At 38.0% G+C, this 20,942-nt stretch overlaps 1 protein-coding gene across 1 annotated transcript in view; it reads right to left on the reverse strand.

The window, feature by feature from the left end:
* Positions 1-20,942, reverse strand: part of NEK5 (NIMA related kinase 5) — a 118,069-nt gene that overhangs the window by 67,179 nt on the left and 29,948 nt on the right. The window contains exons 7-9 of the mRNA XM_069064561.1: positions 9,264-9,318; positions 2,057-2,257; positions 1,891-1,972 (exon numbers count right to left, since the gene is read on the reverse strand). Of these exons, the coding sequence (XP_068920662.1) occupies positions 1,891-1,972; positions 2,057-2,257; positions 9,264-9,318 (338 nt within the window). The remainder of the gene's footprint in view (positions 1-1,890; positions 1,973-2,056; positions 2,258-9,263; positions 9,319-20,942) is intronic.

Here is a 20,942-nt window from a genome sequence, read left to right on the forward strand (position 1 = left end):
CTCTTGGCCTCAACTCCAGACAGTCACACTTGTATGAGTTCCTGGGTCCCCAAGTCCCCATAGCCCCAGACCAACACTCAGTGAAGGCGAGAACCACCTCCCTGAGTCACAGGAGTAGCTGAATCCCAGCCTTCTGGAGGAGTGGGAGAGTTCCTGAACTGTGAATTGGGAACAACCCTGCAGCAGAAGGCACAGTAAGGGACTCAGCCATAATGCAGAGCAGTAAGACCACCTTTGCCTTCCATGATAACCACCAGTTATTTGGATAGTGCCTGTTCAATGGAAAGGGGTTTGCCTCCTTACCGACCCCAAGTTTATTTCCCACAGGATCACTTAGAATGTCCCCTATGAGACTAGAGGCCCAAGTATTTTCCTCGGTGGAAAGTAAGGCTCACCAGACAGAAAGAGAATGTTTTGATTGATGTAGATGCCTCTGGGTCCTTTATGCTATTCTGCATTTTCTAAGAGATTAAATTGAGGCTGTCTTGTACATGATATTGTTAGCTTGAGTGCCTGTGTAGGAATTCCATGCCCTTTAACACATCAAGAGACCTCGACCCCAGCTATATTCTAAATTTCCCAAAGGAAACTCTGGGTATGGGTAAAATGAATCAATGAGGTAATACTATATCAGGGCATAAATTGCCTAATTACAAGTTCGAATTTGATCTTGGTATGCCACAAAATACCAAGTATATCATACCATTTCTCTATGTTTCCCATGTGGGGGCTAAAACCAAGAGAATGAGAAAATCATAAAAATATGTGACAGATAATATGATTCACTGGAAAGAGTGCTAGCATGGGAGTCAGAAGACCTGTATTCAAATCCTGACTCTGCTACCTAACAGCATATCACCTTGGATGAGTCACTTAACTTCTCTGGGTTTCCTCATGTTCAAAATGAGAGAGTTGGCCTAGATGACCTCAAAGGCCCCTTCAGCTTCTAAAGCTACAATCCTTTATGAGAGAGTCTCTGACACAAAAGTTACAATTGTGTGGCCCTGGCCCACAAGTCACTCAATACTCAGAGTCCCAATTTCTTCATTTGTCAATGAATGTAACAATTCTTGTACTACCTAGTACTGCAAAGTGTCACATCAACAAGCATTTATTAATCACCTACTATGTGCCAGGAACTGTGCCAAGTGCTGAGAATACAAAGAAAGGGAAAAAAAAAACAAACCAGTTCCTGCTCTGAAGGATCTCACAGTCTATTAGGGGAAACGACATGCAAACAACTATATGTAAAGATATATAGATATATATATAGCTATGTATATATATATATATATGTATACACACACACACACACACACATATATATATATATATATATATATATACAGAGAGAGAAAGAGAGAGAGGGAGAGAGAGGGAGAGAGAGAGAGAGACAGAGAGAGAGAATACATTGGAGGCGGATTCTTGAAGGAAGGTACAAAGATTAAAGAGGACCTGGAATGGCTCCTTGTAGACTGTAGGATTTTAGCTGAGACTTGAAGGAAGCCAGGAAGGATAGGAGATGGACGTGAGCAGGGAGAGCATTCTGTGCATGGGGGATGGCCAGTGAAAACTCTTAGTCAAGATATGGACCATCTTGTGTGAGAAACAGCATGGAGGTCAGTGTCACTGGACTGCAAAGTATGTTGGGGGAGGAAGGTGTAAGAAGACTGGAAAGACAGGAAGAGGTCAGGCCATGACATGTCCTTGAAGTGTCAAAGTACCTAAGCTTAAAGTGCTATATTAATGCGAGCTATTTCATTAAGCTCCATAAGGATAGGAACAGTACACTTTAACTCATTATGTACCAGTTAGCACAGTAGCATCTGTGCTATTTAAGAAAACCCTTAATAAATGCTCTTTTGATAATTGTGACTAAAAGCCTCTTACCTCGGGCCAGATTAATTACTGCTTGTGCTGCTGGTGGTCTCTTTCTATGTATTAGTGTGTGACCGAATTCTTCTTGCATTTCCTAAAAAGAAAACCCCAAATGTATGATTATCTCAGTTTATCAAAACATTGGTCAAAACCCAAAGACTCTGACCAAAAAACTCACCACAGGAGACAAATATTTGGCAATGAGCTTCTCCAAGAAGGGCTTTTTCAAGATGGAATTAATTGATGGCCGATTTCGAGGAGGTATTTTAAAAAGTTGAGTTATTAGCATCTGTAGGTCAGAAGAAAACTTTGGAGAGATGGGGTCAAAACGTGCTTGACAAATCTTGAGCACCAGCTGATGTAAGTTGGTACCTTCAAACTAGGAGGTCAGAGAATAAATGATACTGGGTAAGAAAAATATATTTTCCCCAGCTACATAAATATAGATATCACTATATTATTCATTACTAATAACTACACCATTACATAGTTATATGCAATCACTATGTATATATAATTACTAATTATTCTATTATTATCACTATATGACTTGGATATTTCAATGGAGCTGTGATGTCAACAATGAAGGTGCTCTTCTACCAGTGTGGATAACCGTAGAAGGAACATTAGGTCTTCAAAGGTTGTGCCAGGAAAGCACAAGTGCTTGAAGGTTTTGCTAAGCTGGAAAGGCTTCAAGAACTATCTAGGGACAGTGCCTAATAATATGAGACAGCTAGGTAGCATAGTGGATAGAGTCAGGAAGGTTGAGTTCAAATCCAGGCTCAAGAGACTGTGTGACCCTGGGCAGAATGAGGAGGAATTCAGATGCTTTTCTATGAGAGTGAAAGAGAAGAGTATAAAATTGGCTTGAAGTTTAACATCAGAAATACTAAGATCTTGGCATCTAGTTCCATCACTCCCTGGCAAATAGAGGGGGTAGAAATGGAAGCAGTGAGGGGCAGAGCCAAGATGGCAGAGTAAAAGAAATGGAAGCAGTATCAGATTTTATATTCTTGGGCTCAAAGATCACTGCAGATGGTGACTGCAAGCATGAAATTAAAAAATGTTTGCTTCTTGGAAGGGAAGCTGTGGCAAATCTGAACAGCATGCTAAAAAGCAGAGACTCACCTTGCCAACAAAGGTCTGTATAGTGAAAGCCATGGTTTTTCCAGTAACAATGTATGACTATGAGAGTTGAATTCTAAGGAAAGCTGAGTGCTACCAAAATGATACTTTTGAATTGTAGTGCTGGAGAAGACTTTTGAGAATCTCTTGGACAGCAAAAAGATCAAATCAATCAATACTTAAAGGAATTAATTCAGGCTACTCACTGGAAGGTCAAATTCTGAAGCTGAAGCTTCATACTGAGAAAACAGGGCTCATTGGAAAAGACTCTGATGTTGACAAAGATTGAAGGATAAAGGAAAAGGGGACAGCAGAGGATGAGATGGTGTAATGAGAATGGGAATTTGAAGATCTTCCCTGCCCCGTAATAGACTAAGGAGGAGTTTGAAGACCTTCCCTGCTTTGAAAGTAAACTCTTGGGGCGGCTAGGTGGTGCAGTGAGTAAAGCACCTGCCCAGAGTGAGGAGGACCCGAGTTCGGTTCTGGCCTCAGACACTTAATACACACACACACACACACACACACACACACACACACACAAACTAGCCGAGTAACCTTGGGCAAGTTACTTAACTCCAATTGCCCTCCAAAAGGCAAAAAAAAAAAAAAGTAAACTCTTCCCCTTAATAGGCTGAATGTAGTCACATGGAGCCTGTGGTGGGAGGAGTTTCCTGAAGGGAACCAGAGCCCACAGGTCAGAGCTAGCAAGAAGGTGGAAGAGAGAGGTGCTCAGGCAAGGAGAGAGGGAGGTTTGTGAGTAAATCTTGACCTTCTGTCGGTTTGTGGGAAGGCTGAAGGACGCTGTGGCTCTCAGTAGTATTATGGCTTCTTAATATCTTTGGTATTATGATAGAATCAGCTTATTGGTTTTGGGATTCAGTTTTCTGGCTTCTAAATAAATGCTTCAGTTCTGTCCTCTATATGGAGAGTTTGATATATTTTGTGATCAAATAGCATGCGATATTCATAGTCACGGTCTTTATCGTGATCATGGGCGCTGTAAATATTGCACTGGCTCTACAGATGGATAGATAGTGTCATAGAAACAATGAACATGAACTTGGACAGACTCCAAGAGAGAGTGGAGGATAGAAGGGCCTGGCGTGCTATGGTCCGTGGGGTCACAAAGAGTCAGACACAACTGAATGACTCAATAACAATGACGCTGGACAAGTCACTTAACCTCTATTTGCTTGTTTTTTCCTCTGAAAAACAAAGGTAATAATAGCCCCTGACCTCATAAGACTGTTGTGAAGAACAAATGAAATGATGTACATAACATAAAGTACTTTGCAAACTTTAAATCACCAGGTAAGTGCTAATAATAATAATTATTATTATTATCTGCTGAGGACCAGCTTAGCTAACTTCAAAGAAAACAGAAAGTTTAACCACCAGATAATGAATTCTTTGACCATGGAAACCTATGAAACAAATCAAAATCACTATTTTTAATCATTGATACCAGGCTAAAATACTATATTCTGGTGCCTTCTGGTAGCAGAAGATTTGGTTGGTTCAGTGATCTTGGAAATCTGAAACTAAACCAGAGGAACACAAGCTATGACAGGTCCTCCGAAGATACATGGGCTTCTTAGATGTCCACTATACTGTATGTCTGTCATTTAGAGACTGGTCTCACTAAAAGTCAGGTTGGCTACCAAGAAATGAATTTTTTTTTTATTTCTTTTGCTATAAAGCTCGAGAAGTTTGGGGGCTAGGTGGGACAGTACATAGAGTGCTGGACCTAGAATCAAGAAGACTTGAGCTCAAATTTGGCCTCAGGCATTTACTAGCTGTATAATCTTGGGCAAGGTTCTGTTTATCTCAGTTTCCTCGTCTGTAAAACAAGAATAATAATAATAGTACCTACCTCCCAAGGTTATTGTGAGAATAAAATGAGATAATATTTATAAAGCGCTTTGCAAAACTTAAATCAGTATATAAATACTTGCTATCTATATCATTTATATTGTTATTATATTTATATATTATGATACATTTATATATTATCAATATGTTATAGATATGTTATCAATATGTGTTTGCATTATTATATATTTGTAGATTATTACCATTATTCTGTTCAGTCATTTTTCAGTTGTGTCTGACTCTTCATTGCCTCATTTGAGGTTTTCTTGGCAAAGATACTGGAATAATTTGCTATTTCCTTCTCCAGCACATTTTACAGATGAGGAACCGAGACAAACAGAATTAAATGACTTGTCCGGGGACATATAGCTGGTAAGCAACTGAGGCCAGATTTGAACTCATGAAAATGAGTCTTCCTATTTCCAGCCCAATGCTCTATCAACTAAGCCACCTAGCTGCCCTAAATTTTTATTACTATTGTCTACTAGAGGCAGGGAAAGGTTGGATCTTCAACTGGGGATATCCATACCAATGAAATCATTAGTACTTGGAGTATTGAAATGTATGTATCAAAAAGAGGAGGAATGTTCTTATGCTTCTTTTAGAAATACTGCCAATAAGCTCAAATTATTACAATCAGCTGATATTTACTGAACATCTTTTGAATACTCTTTTTAGGAAGGATTAGTGCTATAGAAACATCTCTACTTCTAGAATCATGATAAAGGCCATATGCTGAAATTCTGTCAGTTCTAACTCCAGTAATTTCATATTTGAAATAAAAATAATGCCACTATATAATATACAAATTCTCCTTCTATTTTCTCTCACCCCACAGTAATTTTTTAGATCATGTTTCTTAACTTATTGTGTGCATATCGTGGACCCCTTTGGCAGCCTTGGTGAAGTCTATGGACCTCTTCTCAGAATCATGCTTCAAAATAATTGAAGAACGTGATAAATTTTAGTTAAAGGTTAAGGAAAATAAAGATACTGGACTTTCCCCCCATGTGAGTTCACAGAGCCATTGAAGTCTATCCAGGGACTCCTTTCTTATGATATAATTTATGTCATGTATTTACTAGTTAGTCAACAGATTCTATTAAATACATTGTGTAGAACTCCAAACATATGACATTAGTTTAAGGCCTCAAACTTGTCAGTGAGTTAGGGGGATGTCTACTCCAAGCATGTGAAGACTTTTCCCTGAGGAATGAGTGAATGAGAACAATTGGTTTCAATGGCATGAAGGCAGCTGAAGCAGGCTTGTGAAGTGCTTAGAGCTTGGTCAGGCATTGAAGATGCCAAGGTGATTCACTGCATCCACAGACATAGCCAGTCATCTTGACTTTTGTCTTGCCATTGGACTTTGATGACTCAGGAAGAGAGAGTGAGGCTGACACTTTGTGCAACTCTGCCTCACTTAAATCCAATTCACGAGCTAATCAGGACATCACCTGTAATGTCATTGGTCCATTTCAAAACTGAAAGACCAACAGCAACAGCTTACGTAATGTACTGGGACTGCAAGGACACTGGGGAAAGGCATGACATACCAGCATAAAGTTAGCTCTCCATCATTTCCACTAATAATAGGTGTGGCTGCATGGATCACCTAGTTATAGACTTGAAACTGGAAAGGACTTTTAGAGGCCATCTAATCTAACATTCTAATTTTACAAATAAAGAAACTGAGGGTCAGAGACATGAAATATTTTGCTCACATTTACACATGTAAGCAAGTGGCAGAGCTGGCCAGCTGAATCCTGGTCTCCTGATTCCAAATCCAGCATTCTTTCCATTCCCCACACTGCCTTCCTTTGATATCAGGTAGTACACAAAAATAACAAACATTTTTGCCTCATGAAAGTAAATGAAAACATTATCTATTTGATATTTGGTACTGCTATTGGCCTCGCCTGAGTCCAGAGACTCAGAAACAATCAAAATCAACTGGAGTGTTAATGTACTTTAATAGAGGGATATTATAATGCAAGCAAAATCACTAAGTAATGAGCTCATTATAAGGTCCTTCTGAGATATTTTGGACTTGACAAACTGTCTTTGATGACTTTAAACAGCCAAAAAGGGCAGGAAAACTAGTCCCCATTCGAAAAGGGGTTTATTCTGTTTACTTCAAGGCAGAATGAATATGACTAAATGGTAGTCCTCCATTATAGCAAGGGCAGTGTAACCACTTTCTAATAGGCATGCCCATCTGCTTGTGGGCAGATTTCTATATAGAAGCCATAGAGAATTATAGATTTTTAAGCTGGAAGGGAATATAGATATCATTTAGTCCCACTTCTTTCTACTGATGGGAAGACTCAGGCCTGAGGAGATGACCTGACTTGCCCAAGGTCATACTTACATTTGAAAATGTTCACATCTGACATTATGGAGCTTAATATTTCTAACCAAATCATGAAGCTATTTTGGGAAATGATATACTTGATTCACTAACTTATTTTCTCTTAATATACACATAAATATATAGCACTATTCTAAATTATTGAGACTGAATAATAACTTACAAACACACCAAAAACCATGAAAATTTAGTCTCATTTCTTTATAGTCAATATTATATATCACCTCTTAAACTACTATGGAATAGTTAGGATTGTTTTTTGGGAAGGGAGGGGGGAAGGCAGGGCAATTGGGGTTAAGTGGCTTGCCCAAGGTCACACTGCTAGTTAAGTGTCAAGTGTCTGAGGCCAGATTTGGAATCAGGTCCTCCTGATTCCAGGGCTGGTGCTCTATTCACTGCACCACCTAGCTGCCCCAATAGTTGGGATTCTTGCTGCTGTTTCTTTAAACTTATATCTGCTGGGCTCATACTTTCCCTTGGGGAAGAGGGAAAACTAATGGTTAAGTACTTTGTTTAAAGTTTGTTTAAAGGACCTTTATGGTGGCTGAGCTGAAGGTCAGGGAGGAGAAACCAGTGACTTTAGCTAAAGAAAGAATTTTCAAAGTGTTGCATTCAAAGGAATGCAGATTTCACTTTAATCATTCAAATTGGTGATAAAGTCAAGTAGAATTCAAAGGATAATCTGAAAAATCCTGAGAGTGAGTCAGTTATGTGAGAGGCACTCTGGTATAGTGGCCACAGAATTGACCTGGGAGTCAGCATGGCTTGGGTTCAAGTGCTACCTCTGGAACCTACTGGCCATATGACCCTTGACAAATCACTTGAGCTGTGTATTCCAGGGTAATTTCTCTAATACAATAAATTAAGCTGATCCACATTGATAGAGGGAACTCCCTATAACAATTAATTGTCTGGTTAAATAAAGTTAATTATGATAATGAAGGAAACATGAATTTAGAAGAGATTTCAGACAGCAGCTAACACTCTCATCTTCATGCTTTTGCACAAATCACCCTCCAATGCCTCTAATAAGCATCATCCTCATTTCTACCTTTCAAAATCCTCTTTCTCCAGGGCTCTGCTCAGGTTATCATGTCTGTGAAATGCTTCCTGATACCATCCCCCACCAGCCCCACCCTTACTTACTAGTTAGTCCCCTCCCTCCTCAAATTACCTTGTATTAAGTGCTTTGGACAAGATTATACAGGTAGAAAACATCGAAGGCAAGATTTGAATCCAGGTCCTCTGACTCCACATCCAGATTCTTTTCCTCAGTGCACTCTGTCACAAATTCCAAGGGCCAGCTTTGCCTACTTCTCTGGTCTCAGTCATCTTTACTAAGAACATAGCAGCTACCACCTCAAAATCTACTACTATGAGCCACATTTGCCTCAGCTGGAAAATGGGGGCGTTACCTGCACTAACATATGGGAGTGTTGTGATGAAACCCTAAAACATTATATAAATGTGCTCACCCCCTTTATCCTGTTGATAAGTTCCTCCTGAAGCTTCCATGTTGTGGAAGGGCCCAGGCCAGCCAACCCTCATTCACTTCCCAGACTTGTTCTCATACTTCAAAACCACATGGGCCTTTTCTATGGCTAGCTCTTCCTAGAATATCCCTCAGTGCCTGGAACCTCCTTTCCCCGGAACAACCTTCCAGTCTTGCAGCTTGTTCATCCAGGACCATCACTCTATAAGACCCACATCCCCTTCTCCCATTGCTGAGTTCTGTGTGGAGCCACCATTTTGTGGAAGGGCCCAGTCCAACTTTCCTTCCTTCTCCTTCTAGCTCATTCAGGAAGGAGATTTTCTGGCCTTCAAAACCACACACCACAACCTGTTTGTATTTGAATAGCCAATGCTTAACACACTGCCTTGGCATAGTAAGCACTTAGTAAATGCTTATTTCCTTCCTTCCTAGGTGAGTTATTGTTGTTAAAAATACTACAACTCTTTCCTTTCAACAGTTAATATTATTATGTCTTCAGTAGTTTAAGATTAATCTGATACTTACAGGATGCCTTAATGTGCACAGTTCATATAAGACACAGCCAAGAGACCAAATATCCCTGTGAAAAATAAGATTGAATTTATATACCAAGAACATATGTTTTTTTTTTCTAAAACACTTCAACAATGGAAATAACAGAAGTGAATGACTTCCCTTCTCAAAGCACTTTACAATTTTTCAAAGTGTTTCATCATAAGTATGTGAAAAATTATTCCTGTTCACATGAAAACTGAGGCCAATTCTATGAGATAAAAGTGACAGTGAAGTAAAATTTCTTCTATTAGTTTGTTGGAATGGGAAAAGTATGTAAAATTTACTATGAATTTGATGGTTCTGTATATCTTAAACCAGCAGGGTTTTGAAGTAAGTTGAGGTTTTAATTTTCATTTGAAATTTAACATCTGCATGAATTAAACAGATATGTTCTAATCAAGTCTGGAAAAGATCTAGGTTGAAATAAGCAGGGTTTGAGAAGATAAGGGGTTACTAGGAAAGGTACCTAAATATGTGGCTGTAGTTCTTTAAATCTTGCTTTAATTGTATAATTATTTTCATAGAGTACTGATCAAATAAATATTAATGCTTTGCTGCATTGATGAGTTTATTTTTATAGAAAGAAAAAAGTTGAATTTAAAAATAGGCTACTCTCCAATTCAATTTTCTATCACTATGGGAAGCCCAGTTGCCCACATCATAAAAGCTATCATCAAGTCAGCATTATCCATACACTTGTTGACTGTATCTTAATTGTAGGTAAATTACTGAAGAAAATCTCTTGAGGTCTCTACAGAGCTAGCCTTGCAACCTTCAGTTTATATGGTGATAGCAAAAATACTTATTTTTTTCTTTTCAAAATGTCTATTCTGAACTTAATATTTTGACAACCCAAAAAATGAGCATTTCCATATACGAAGTAGAATACAATAAGGGATTGCATATGAAACTGTGAATTTCTTTTCTATACTGTTTACTTTTATTTTTTAATTTTTGCTTTTTTGGAGGGGAGAGGGCAGGGCAATTAGGATTAAGTGACTTGCCCAATGTTACAGGCTAGTAAGTATTAAGTATCTGAGGGTGGATTTGAACTCAGGTTCTCCTGACTCCAGGGCTGATGCTCTATTCACTGTGTAACGTAGCTGCCCCTATACTGTTTACTTTTAAAAATGTATATAATCTATTTAAACTGTTACTTTCAAAACTGTTATGCTTGTCTGTTCTTTTTGAACTACTTTCTGTATTCCTCTGCAAACTTTTTATATGTTTCAATGACTGTCATCTTTTATAATTTTCTTTTTTTATGGGATCACCATTACTAATTTTTCTCTATTCCACCAATACCTTCTCCCCAACTGAAAAGAGAGAAAAAATTCACGTAACAACTAAGTATCTTCAAGCAAAACAAATTCATATAGTAGCCATATCCAAAAATATATATTTCCTTCTGTAGCTGGTATTCCATCATCTTTCTTTTTAAAATATTTATTTATTTATTGTTTACAACATTCAGTTCCACAAGCTATAGAGTGTTAAATTTTATCCCTCTCCCTCATCTACCCCCCCCAAATGGCATGCAATCTGATATAGGCTTTACATATACATTCATATTAAACATATTTTCACATTAGTTATGGTGTAAAGAAGAATTATAACCAATGCAATGCACTGTGAGAAAGAAGAAATAAAACAAAACCAGAAAAAAGAGAGAGAAAGCAAAAAGTATACTTCAATCTGCATTCAGACTCCATAATTCTTTCTCTGGATGTGGATAGTATTTTCCATCATGAGGCTTTTGGAGTTGTCTTAGAATCTTGCATTGCTGAGAAGAGCCAAGTGTATCAAAGTTAGTCATCACATAATGTGGCTGTAACTGTGTACAACGTTCTCCTGGTTCTGCTCCTCTCACTTAGCATCAGTTCATAAAGTCTGTCCAGGTTTTTCTGAAGTTCGTCTGCTCATCATTTCTTATAGAACAATAGTATTCCATTATATTCACATACCACAACTTGTTCAGCCATTCCCCATTTGATGGATATCCCCTCAGTTTCCAGTTCTTGGCCACCACAAAGAGTTGCTATAAATATTTTTGTACATGTGGGTCCTTTTCCCATTTGTATGATGTCTTTGGAATACAGCCCTATAAGTGGTATTGCTAGGTCAAAGGGTATGCACATTTTTATAGCCTTTTGCGCATAGTTCCAAATTGCTCTCCAAAATGGTTGGATCAGTTCACAACTCCACCAACAGTGTTGGAACAGTGTTCCAACTTTCCCACACCTTCTCCAGCATTCATAATTTTCCTGTTTTGTCATGTTAGCCAATCCGACAGGCACACAATGTGGTACCTAAGAAATGTTCTATTCCACATTTCTCTAATCAATAGTGATTTAGAGCATTTTTTCATATGACCATAGATATCCTTAATATTTTCCTCTGAAAACCTCCTGTTCACATCCCCTAACCATTCATCAATTGGGGAGATCATCTCTCTTTTAGTAAGTGAATAATATGCTTCATCCTAGGTCCTACAGAAACCTGATAGGTCGTTGCTTCGATCAGAATTCTTCAGATTTTCAAAGTTATTATTCTTTATAATGTTATTGTGTCATTATATAAATTGTTCTCCTGGTTCTACTTACTATGCATCAGTTTCTATTTTCAAAGATTCTCTGAAATCGACATTTTTACTTTTCTTATGGTGTAATATATATTACAATTTATACATTCATTCTCTCATTGATGCCCCACCCCTCCACCTTATCTTTAATTTTTCCTTTTGTCTTTTTCTTCTTCTCATAGTCTTTTCAGGATTAAGAATTTTGTTTTGCTTGTAATGCTTCCCTGGTATTACCCTTTTCCTAACCTTCCCCCATTTTACCTCCATCTGTTTCCCAGCTTTGTTTAATGTATTTCTACACCAAAGTCTGTCTGTGTGTGTATGCACAATCCTTATTTACTGGATTCAGACAAGTGAGTTTCTGATGTGCTCTGTTCCCCCCCCCCATATTTGTATACTTTCCTTCTCAGAAAGAGAAATACATTTCTCTTTCTAGCTTTCTCTTGACTCTTATGTTGGCATGTCTAAGTTCCTACTGAGCTGGGATGCTTGAAAAGTCTTCTATTCCGATAAATATCTGTTTTTCCCCTGTAGGATACTATTCACTTCCAAGTCTTTATTTTTTGCCTTTTGGAAAACTGTATGCCAAGGTCTCCTCTCATTTATAGTAGAAGCTGCCATGATCATGATTTGATATGATCATGACTGTGATTCCTTGGTACTTGGACATTTCTTTCTGGGTGCTTGAAGGATTTTTTTTTTTTTTTGGTGGGAAATCTGGATTTTGGCTATGACATTCCTGGGACTTTTACTTTGAGGTTCCTTTTAGGAGGCAATTTTCAGATTCTTTATGTTTTTATTCTGCCTTCTCCTAATATATCTATAAAGTTTTAATTTATGAAAAATGAAAATATAGTCCCCAGTTTTTTTTAATTATGGGTTCCAGATAGTTCAATTTAAATTATATCTCCATAACTTGTTTTCCCGGTTAGTTATTTTTAATAGCAGATACCTTAAATTTTCTTCTATTTTCTTTTGATTTTCTTCTTGAATTTCTTACTTTGTCATGGAATCACTGATACCCCTTTAGTTATTCTAATTTCTAAGGAATCCACTACTTGGATAAGGGTTACCACTTTCTGTTCTAAGCTTATTTATTCTCTTTCCAATCTTTCCTGAACTTTTATCTTTTGCTTCATTTATGTAGCCCTTGTAGAAAACTCATTCTTTTCCTTTAAGTTGATAGTTATTTTCTTCTTGATCTAATAAATCTTTAGATTGCTTATAATTCTTTATAGTGCTTTATATCTTCCTTTGCTTTGCTCATCTAACTAACCTTCATTCCAAATTGAGGCTTTGTGCCAAAACCAGGCTTCACTTTATACTGTGCTTTGGGGCAGAAAGGTTGGCCCTGTTTATTCTCTACCTTGACTGCCTGGGTTCTCGTATTGAGCTGCACCTACTAGGATTAGGTCCCCCTATATCTTTAAGGTTCAGAGTGCTGGATTTTCATCTCAGAACAAAGTTCTAGGAGCTAAAATCTTATCACCATTTTTATTAAATGTCTACTATATTAACAACTGCTCACTGAAATTACTGCTTACCATTTTTAACTTGCATTAGCTTTCCCTAGACCTTTATAGTAATATAAGCGATGGCTATAAAAGACATCTTTGCAACTTGATCAGCAGGAAAAAGGAGGCCTGACTTATAAATAGCTACCTTTAAAGCTGAAGTCCTATAACAAATTTGCTTCTGGCTTTTAAAGGTGGCACTTATGAGAGGGGAGGCTTTAAAAGATGAAGCAATTTGTGACTTTATCCAGGAAATAATCACTACTTCACTTTTTAAATAATTATATTAGAGCCACTCAGATTCAAGCTACAAGAAAAATGGCCCTGGATGAAATATTTTAAAATAGACCCTCTTCCTTCCTACCTATAAATTTTTCAACAAGTAATCTCAGTTGTAGAAAGTGATCTTCTGAGAATATCTAACCGTGTCTGACAAGTACTTCATAGAATGATATTATTTTCAAGTGTTTCAAGAAACAAATGGAACATGAATGTTCTTTTCTTCTACTCTATGAATATCTTATTTACACTGTTTGAGCCATTAGAATATAAGCTCCTGGGGCTCCCAGGGGCGGCCAGGTAGCACAGCGAGTAAGAGCACCGGCCTCAGTGTCGGGATGACCTGGGGATCAATTCCAGGCTCAGACACTTAGCACCCACCCAGAAACACCTGGCTGTTTAACCTTGAGCAAGTTACTTAACCCCAATTGCTTAAAAAAAAAAAAGAATATAAGCTCCTTGAAGGTAGGTACTCGTTTTGTGTTTTTCACTTTCTTTGTATCCCCAGGGCTCATCATAGTGGGTGGAACTGGAATGTAGTGGGTGCTCAATACATGCTTATGGTTTTGACTTGATTTCACAAAGTATAATGTTGTATCTTAGCGCTGGGGATCTTAACCTCTCTTTGTCCATTATGGACCCCTTTGGCAGTCTGGTGAAGCCTATGGATTCTTCTCAGAATAATGTTCATTGCCTACATTCATCATCAAAAGAAATATTAAATATCAGTTAGAGGCTGGTGAAAATGACAATGAAATTTTTTTTCCTACCTAAGTTCACAAATCCCCCGAAGTCTATCCATGACCCCTTGGGAGTCCATGGCCCAATCTCTGTCTTAAAAAATCATCATGGAAGCTATTTACTTAAGAAATATAATGGACACATGGTCAAGAATGATACTTTCATTCTCTTTGATTTGCTAAATTAAATACATAGCACTTTGTTATAGCAAAGAGAATGTCTTCCAACTTATAATGCATACTTTAATTATAGTGTCTGTAAAATGCTAATACTTTATTTTTAGATGTCATGTAACAGTTTGAGCAATGAAATTGATCTCTGTTTAATATTAATCTAATAGCTATATTACTAATTTCAGTGCGGGTCTTCATTATAATTCATATAAGTTCATTCGGGGACATGTAAGGTTGACAATTTCAAACACAGTGGCATCATAATACCGACAGTTAATCCAATCAACCTGATCACAAAAGGATAAATTGAATATTTGGTGGTCAGAATAACCAAAAATTCAACACCTTAGTTATAGCAAAGGAGGAGGAAAGTACACATGAAGAGTAAAACAGAATGGAAATATATAATATTTTGCACCTTGCTCTCTTGTTACTCCCAGCACTCTTTTAGCCAAGACTCCCTTTAGCCTTTCTCCCTCATTCTCCATATTCTCTCATTCTTTTATCTTCTTTTTTCTTCTTTCTTCTCTTTCTCTCTACTTTCATCTTCCTCATCCTTTCCCTCTCATCTTCCTTTCTTCCAACTACCACTCTTCTTCCTCATTCTTCCCCTCTTCCATGGATGAAGGCAAGGCAAAACCTAACAAGGGCCAGCACAGAGCAGTTCCTGTGTTCAGGACATGAAAAGCCAAGATAAAAATCAGCTCCAAGCCACCATGACCACTTAGTCCTCACTTGGCTTTAGCAATGCTCTCCTTACTCTATCTTTATGGTGTTCAGCTAAGACTATATTATAACAGATAATATTCTGTTTGTGAAAAAGGAGGTTATACTCTACAACCATCATCAAATAATATTAATTACCAAGATTCACATGCAGGGTTCTGTCACAGACACAACTCATCATTAATTTATTTATTAAACAGTATATTTTTCCTTGGGTAAGAGGTTGTACAAGGGTCAGGTGTTATTATCTTTCTGTTTCCTCAGTGATCTGATGCCACTATTCGGTTTTTAGGGGATGGGCTGAAAAGTGTTTAATTCACATAATTTAGAAGTGCTCAATTTCCATATAGGTTGGTCCTCTTCAGGAAGAGATTAATTTCACAAAGCATAATGTCATATCTTAGAGGATAAGTATGAAAAATATTTCCTTATGCCATGCAAAAAAAAAAAACCACAGCCAAATTAAATGCAGAATACTTTAAGTGTTACAGCAAAGGATTATAATTCTTCAAACTTACAAATGTATGCTATTTAGTTATAGTGATAAGCTAATTGCAAAGATAGCATCATCTATTCCAGTACTCATAACAGTCTCTACACAATCAGTTCCCAACACCACTGCTCATTGTAATAACTCAATCCCAATCTAATATGGCAACAATAGGAATATGAGTAGCAGGCAACGGTAGGCATTCACAGTGTATGAAAGGAACTCTTGTGAAATGAGAGGCATAACCCCCAAACCACAGTGGCTAATGTTGCCTTTGTGGAAATATGAGTGTGGGTCCTTCAGTATTTTCAAACTATACGGGAAGCAGCATGATAGAAAGAACACTGACTGACTCTAGGGTTAAAGACACTGGGTTTGAATCCCACCCATGATCCTTATGTGAAATAATCTAAGAATCAATGTACTACCTGAAAGCCACAAGGAAAAAAAAAGAGCCTAGACAACATATTTCAAGAAATGATTAAAGAAAAAAAAACTACCCACAGTGCCTTGGGAGTTAGCCACATTCAAGGAGCAGGAAGAGGAAGAAGAGCCTAGGGAAGGAAATAGAAAAGGAGCAATCAGGTATGAGAGAAGAAGCAGGATAGTACAGTGGCACAAAAAAAAATTTAAGAATACTTTAATGGAAGGAGCAGGGCTCGGGGGCGTAGACTAGAGTGGGGAGGCAGACAAGGTAAGATTTCATTAAGACCAGAATCAGATGCAAACTAGGTTGATATCTTTCCTGATATTCAAAAATAGAGATAGTTATGATGTCATTGGCGGGGTCTTGACCAGAAGCCAAAGGAACACAGTCAGGGAAAAAGAAAATCTTATTTTTTAAAAAATTTTATTTAAAAATATCTGATAGTCTATCCAAGCCTACCAATGTTAATTGGCCAGAAGAAACCTTTTTCCAAAGATCAGGATCAGAAAAGAAGCCTGAAGATTAAAGAGGATCCAGGACATAAGGCACCTGGAATGAATTAATTTTGTTTGTTGTTGTTTTTAACAAATACTGTCATCACACATATAGTGCAGAAATCTTCTGGTTTACAACTGAGCTCTCCTGCCTCAAAAGCAGGTGCAGTGCTTTGAGAGACCTCAGTCATTACAAGGTTTGTACCTTAAATCCCTTTACTATATAGTAAAGTTTAGCTATGTTGGTGTTGTCTTGAGCTGAGGGAGCATAGCTTTTGATAGAAGTGAAAGGAACTTCAGATGCCATAGAGTCCAACCCCAACATTTTACAGATGAGGAAACTCGGGCTGAGGTTTACATCTCATGACCAAAATTCCCCAAATTTCCATACGCCATCACAGAATAGCAGAATCTGCAGTCTGCAGGGATGATAGTGACATGCCTAGGTTCACACAGATATTAAATACCTGAGGCAGGATTTGAACTCAAGTTTTCCTGAGTCCACATCCAGTATGCTAGCCAGTATTCTTTAGTTATTTAGTTCTCCCAACTGTAGATTAATACTGAGATTATTCACAAGTATAGACTGGGATACAATGTTCTCTTTAGTCCCCAAGTAACAGTAAGGCAGTATGACAGTAGGGCTATAGTCACAGCAAAGCATAATTGTTCTAGAATGTTCTTACAAATATATATTAACAAAAATTTTAAAAAGAGGATTAATGAGCTGAACATGCATTTTTAAAAATTAGAAAGCCAACAAATAAACAAGCCTAAAATAGTATAAAAGGGAATATATTAAAAATTAGAAGAGATATAGATAAATTGAAAATAAAAAAACCCACAGAAATCATGAAAATGAATAGTTGATTCTTTGGAAAGACTAATAAAATTGATTTTTAAAAATTAGCACATTAAAAAGAAGAGAGAAAATCAAATTAATAAAATAACAGGGTGGCCAGGTAGCACAGCAAGTGAAAGCACCAGCCCCAGAGTTAGGATGACCTGGGATCAAATCCAGGTTCTGATACTTAGCACCACACCCAGAAATATCTGGCCATGTGACCTTGAGCAAGTTACTTAACCCCAATTGCTTTAAAAAAAAAATAGCAAATGATCAAGTAGATATCACAACAAAACCAGAAGAAATTAAAAGAATAATAACACACATAATAATAATTACACGCATGCACAATTATGTGCTAATAAAACTGAGAGCACAAAAGAAATGGAGAAATACCATCAAGGTTATAAAATAACCCAACTATCAGAAGAACAGTAGAGATCTTAAGTGACCCAATCTCAGAAAAAGAAATAGCTCGAGTTGTAGAGGAAATACCATGCGCATGTTTTCAGACTTTCCAATGTATTAAATCAGTTGTACTGATTTTTTTTCCTTTTCCTTCCTTCCTTCCTTCCTTCCTTCCTTCCTTCCTTCCTTCCTTCCTTCCTTCCTTCCTTCCTTCCTTCCTTCTTCCCTCCCTCCCTTCCTTCCTTCCTTCCTTCCTTCCTTCCTTCCTTCCTTCCTTCCTTCCTTCCTCCCTCCCTTCCTTCCTTCCTTCTTTCTTTCCTTCCTTCCTCCCTCCCCCCCATTTTCTTTTCTTTAAAAAATACTGTTTTGTTATATGCGATGGTTTTCTGGGAGGGGCCAACAGAGGGATAATGGAGATAACTATGATGATGTAAAAAAACCCAAGACATCTATTTTAAAATCCTATCCATCCCGAGTAGCGATGTTATCCCTTTGCTGACCACCTCTTTCCCCCAAAACTAATAGGCAAACAAACAAAACCATTTCTGTTGTCCTTAGCCAGAGGAATTTGATTTTTTTTTTATTAAAGGGACCATCCCTTGATTCACTTCTTAAAGAGCACTGAATGGGCTTAACCTCACTCAAAGTGAGGACTTGAAAAGACCTTAGCTTAAAAGGGCCAGGGTCCTCTGGCCTCATCCTGGGTCATATCCAAGCATCCTGATGAATATCTGCCCACTGGACCCAGATGGCTGTGGAGGAGAAAGTGAGGCTGGTGACCTTGCACAGTGTCCCTCACTCAAATCCAAGTCAACTGCAAGTCATGTCATCATCTCCCTGATGTTGGCCTTCTTCGAGAATGAAGGACAAACCACACGGGAATTGAGAATTGGGAATAGCTTCTGAGAACCAAATGCTAAATTTTCAGTGCTAGCATTTACACCCCAGAAATCAGCAAACATTACAAACCAGGGCTGGATTTGTTTTATTGGCTGCCTAGATTTAGGAGAGTGATGGAGAAAGTGTGAATAACAAAGATTAAGCTTATAAGTGTGTTGTGTGCACATTTTTTTTTCTGGAGAGGCAGTTGTTTTAGCAGATTACCAGTACTAATAATCATAGTAATACATAGCACTTACATAGAGATCCAAAGTGCTGTGTGTATGTTACCTCATTTGATCTTCACAACAATACTGGGAGGAAGGGTTTGAGACTGAGCAGGGCTAAATGACTTGTCCATGATTACTTGGCTTAAGTCAAGTACATGAGCTTGCATTTGAACTCACATTCCTAATTCCTGGGCAGTTAGATGTTGCAGTGGATAGAGTGCCAGGGCTGGAATCAGAAAACACATCTTCCTGAGTTCAAATCTGGCCTCAGACACTTACTAGCTGTGTGACCCTGGGCAAGTCATTTCACCTTATTTGCCTCAGTTTCCTCATCTGTAAAATGAGCTGGAGAAGGAAATGGCAAACCACTCCAGTATCTTTGCCAAGAAAACCTCAAATGGGGTCACAAAGAGTCTGACACAACTGAACTGAACTAATTCCTAACTCCAACTTACCTACTGTGCCACCCAGCTGCCAATCTCACAACATTCTTATTTCAGTTTTCAGTACTGTTATAAGATTAGGTCTGATGGTCTTGAGCCCATCATGACAGTCTCCCCTTGACAGCTATCAGCTTATAGAACATATTAAAGGAAAAATACTGACAATAACATTTTTCTTTTTTTTCCTTTTTTTGTGGCATAAATTGCTTTATTAAATCAATAATAATTCATAATCACTCTCCCAGCCAATTACAGCGATAGTGGCAGCTCCAACTCCCTCTTCTTCCACCCTCTGATCTGCTAGTGTTATAATTAGCTTATTACAGGCCACATAGCACTAATAACTTTTCTCTTTATTACAGGGAGGTGAATTAAGGAGAACCAATAGACCAGAGCCAGTTAACCATTTACAACTCAAATTGGGACTTTAGGTAACGACTGAAAAGATGGCCAGCTCTCCCAAGGCTTAGTGATTCCGAGATTCTTAAGGACCTGTGGGCCAGGGAATTGTTCTAGCCAAGGATCAGATGGAGGGAGGCACCAAGCCACAGCTCCTCATAGTTGGACTTGTTTTCCCAGAAGGAAGAACAGGAAGAGTGGGAAGAAAGATACAGAGGGGTAGGAGCTGTCCAAACGTGGAACGGGGTTGTGTTTTGCTTGATTATCAAGGGTAGGGATTTTGCTTTTTTTACTTTCTCAAGGTGGGCCATTGCAGGTGGGCTCTGGGAGGGACAGAAAGCAGACTGGCAAATTAAATTAAATTTTCAAAAAGTGGAATAGTGTGCCTTGGAAAGCAAAGTTTTCCCTCCCTTTGGAGGTCTTCAAGCAGAAACTAAATGATTATTTGACATAAACTTTTTAATTTATGTGGGCAGCTAGGTGACACGTGCCAGCAATGGGCCTAGAATCAGGAAGACTCATCTTCCTGAGTTCATATTCAGCTTCAAACACTTACTAGCTGTGTGTCCCTGGACAAGTCACTTAACCCTATTTGCCTCCATTTCCTCATCTGTAAAATCAACTGGAGAAGAAAACAGCAAGCCACTCCAGTATGTTTGCCAAGAAAACCCCCAAATGGGGTCACAAATAGTCAAATATGACTAAAAAATGATGCAACACTTTAAATTTATATTTTAATTTTCATTATTATCTTATTTTCCAAATCAATTCTTTCCCTTTTCCCCTAGCCAATGAACATCCCTTAGAATGAAGAATAAAAAAAAATAGCAAAACTAATTACAACCACTCAGTCAGACAGTATATGTCATGTCCTGCTCCCAGTCTCCCACTTCTACAAAGGAGAGAACTGAATTTTTCTCATTTCTTTTTCAGGTCCATGCTTAGCCCTTCCAATTATACCATGCTTTCTGTTCCTTCCTTCCTTCCTTCCTTCCTTCCTTCCTTCCTTCCTTCCTTCCTT

The sequence above is a fragment of the Petaurus breviceps genome, unplaced genomic scaffold (genome assembly GCF_028583685.1).
Source record: "Petaurus breviceps papuanus isolate PSGF00001 unplaced genomic scaffold, PetGlider_PUasm1.0 90639, whole genome shotgun sequence".
NCBI lineage: Eukaryota > Metazoa > Chordata > Mammalia > Diprotodontia > Petauridae > Petaurus > Petaurus breviceps.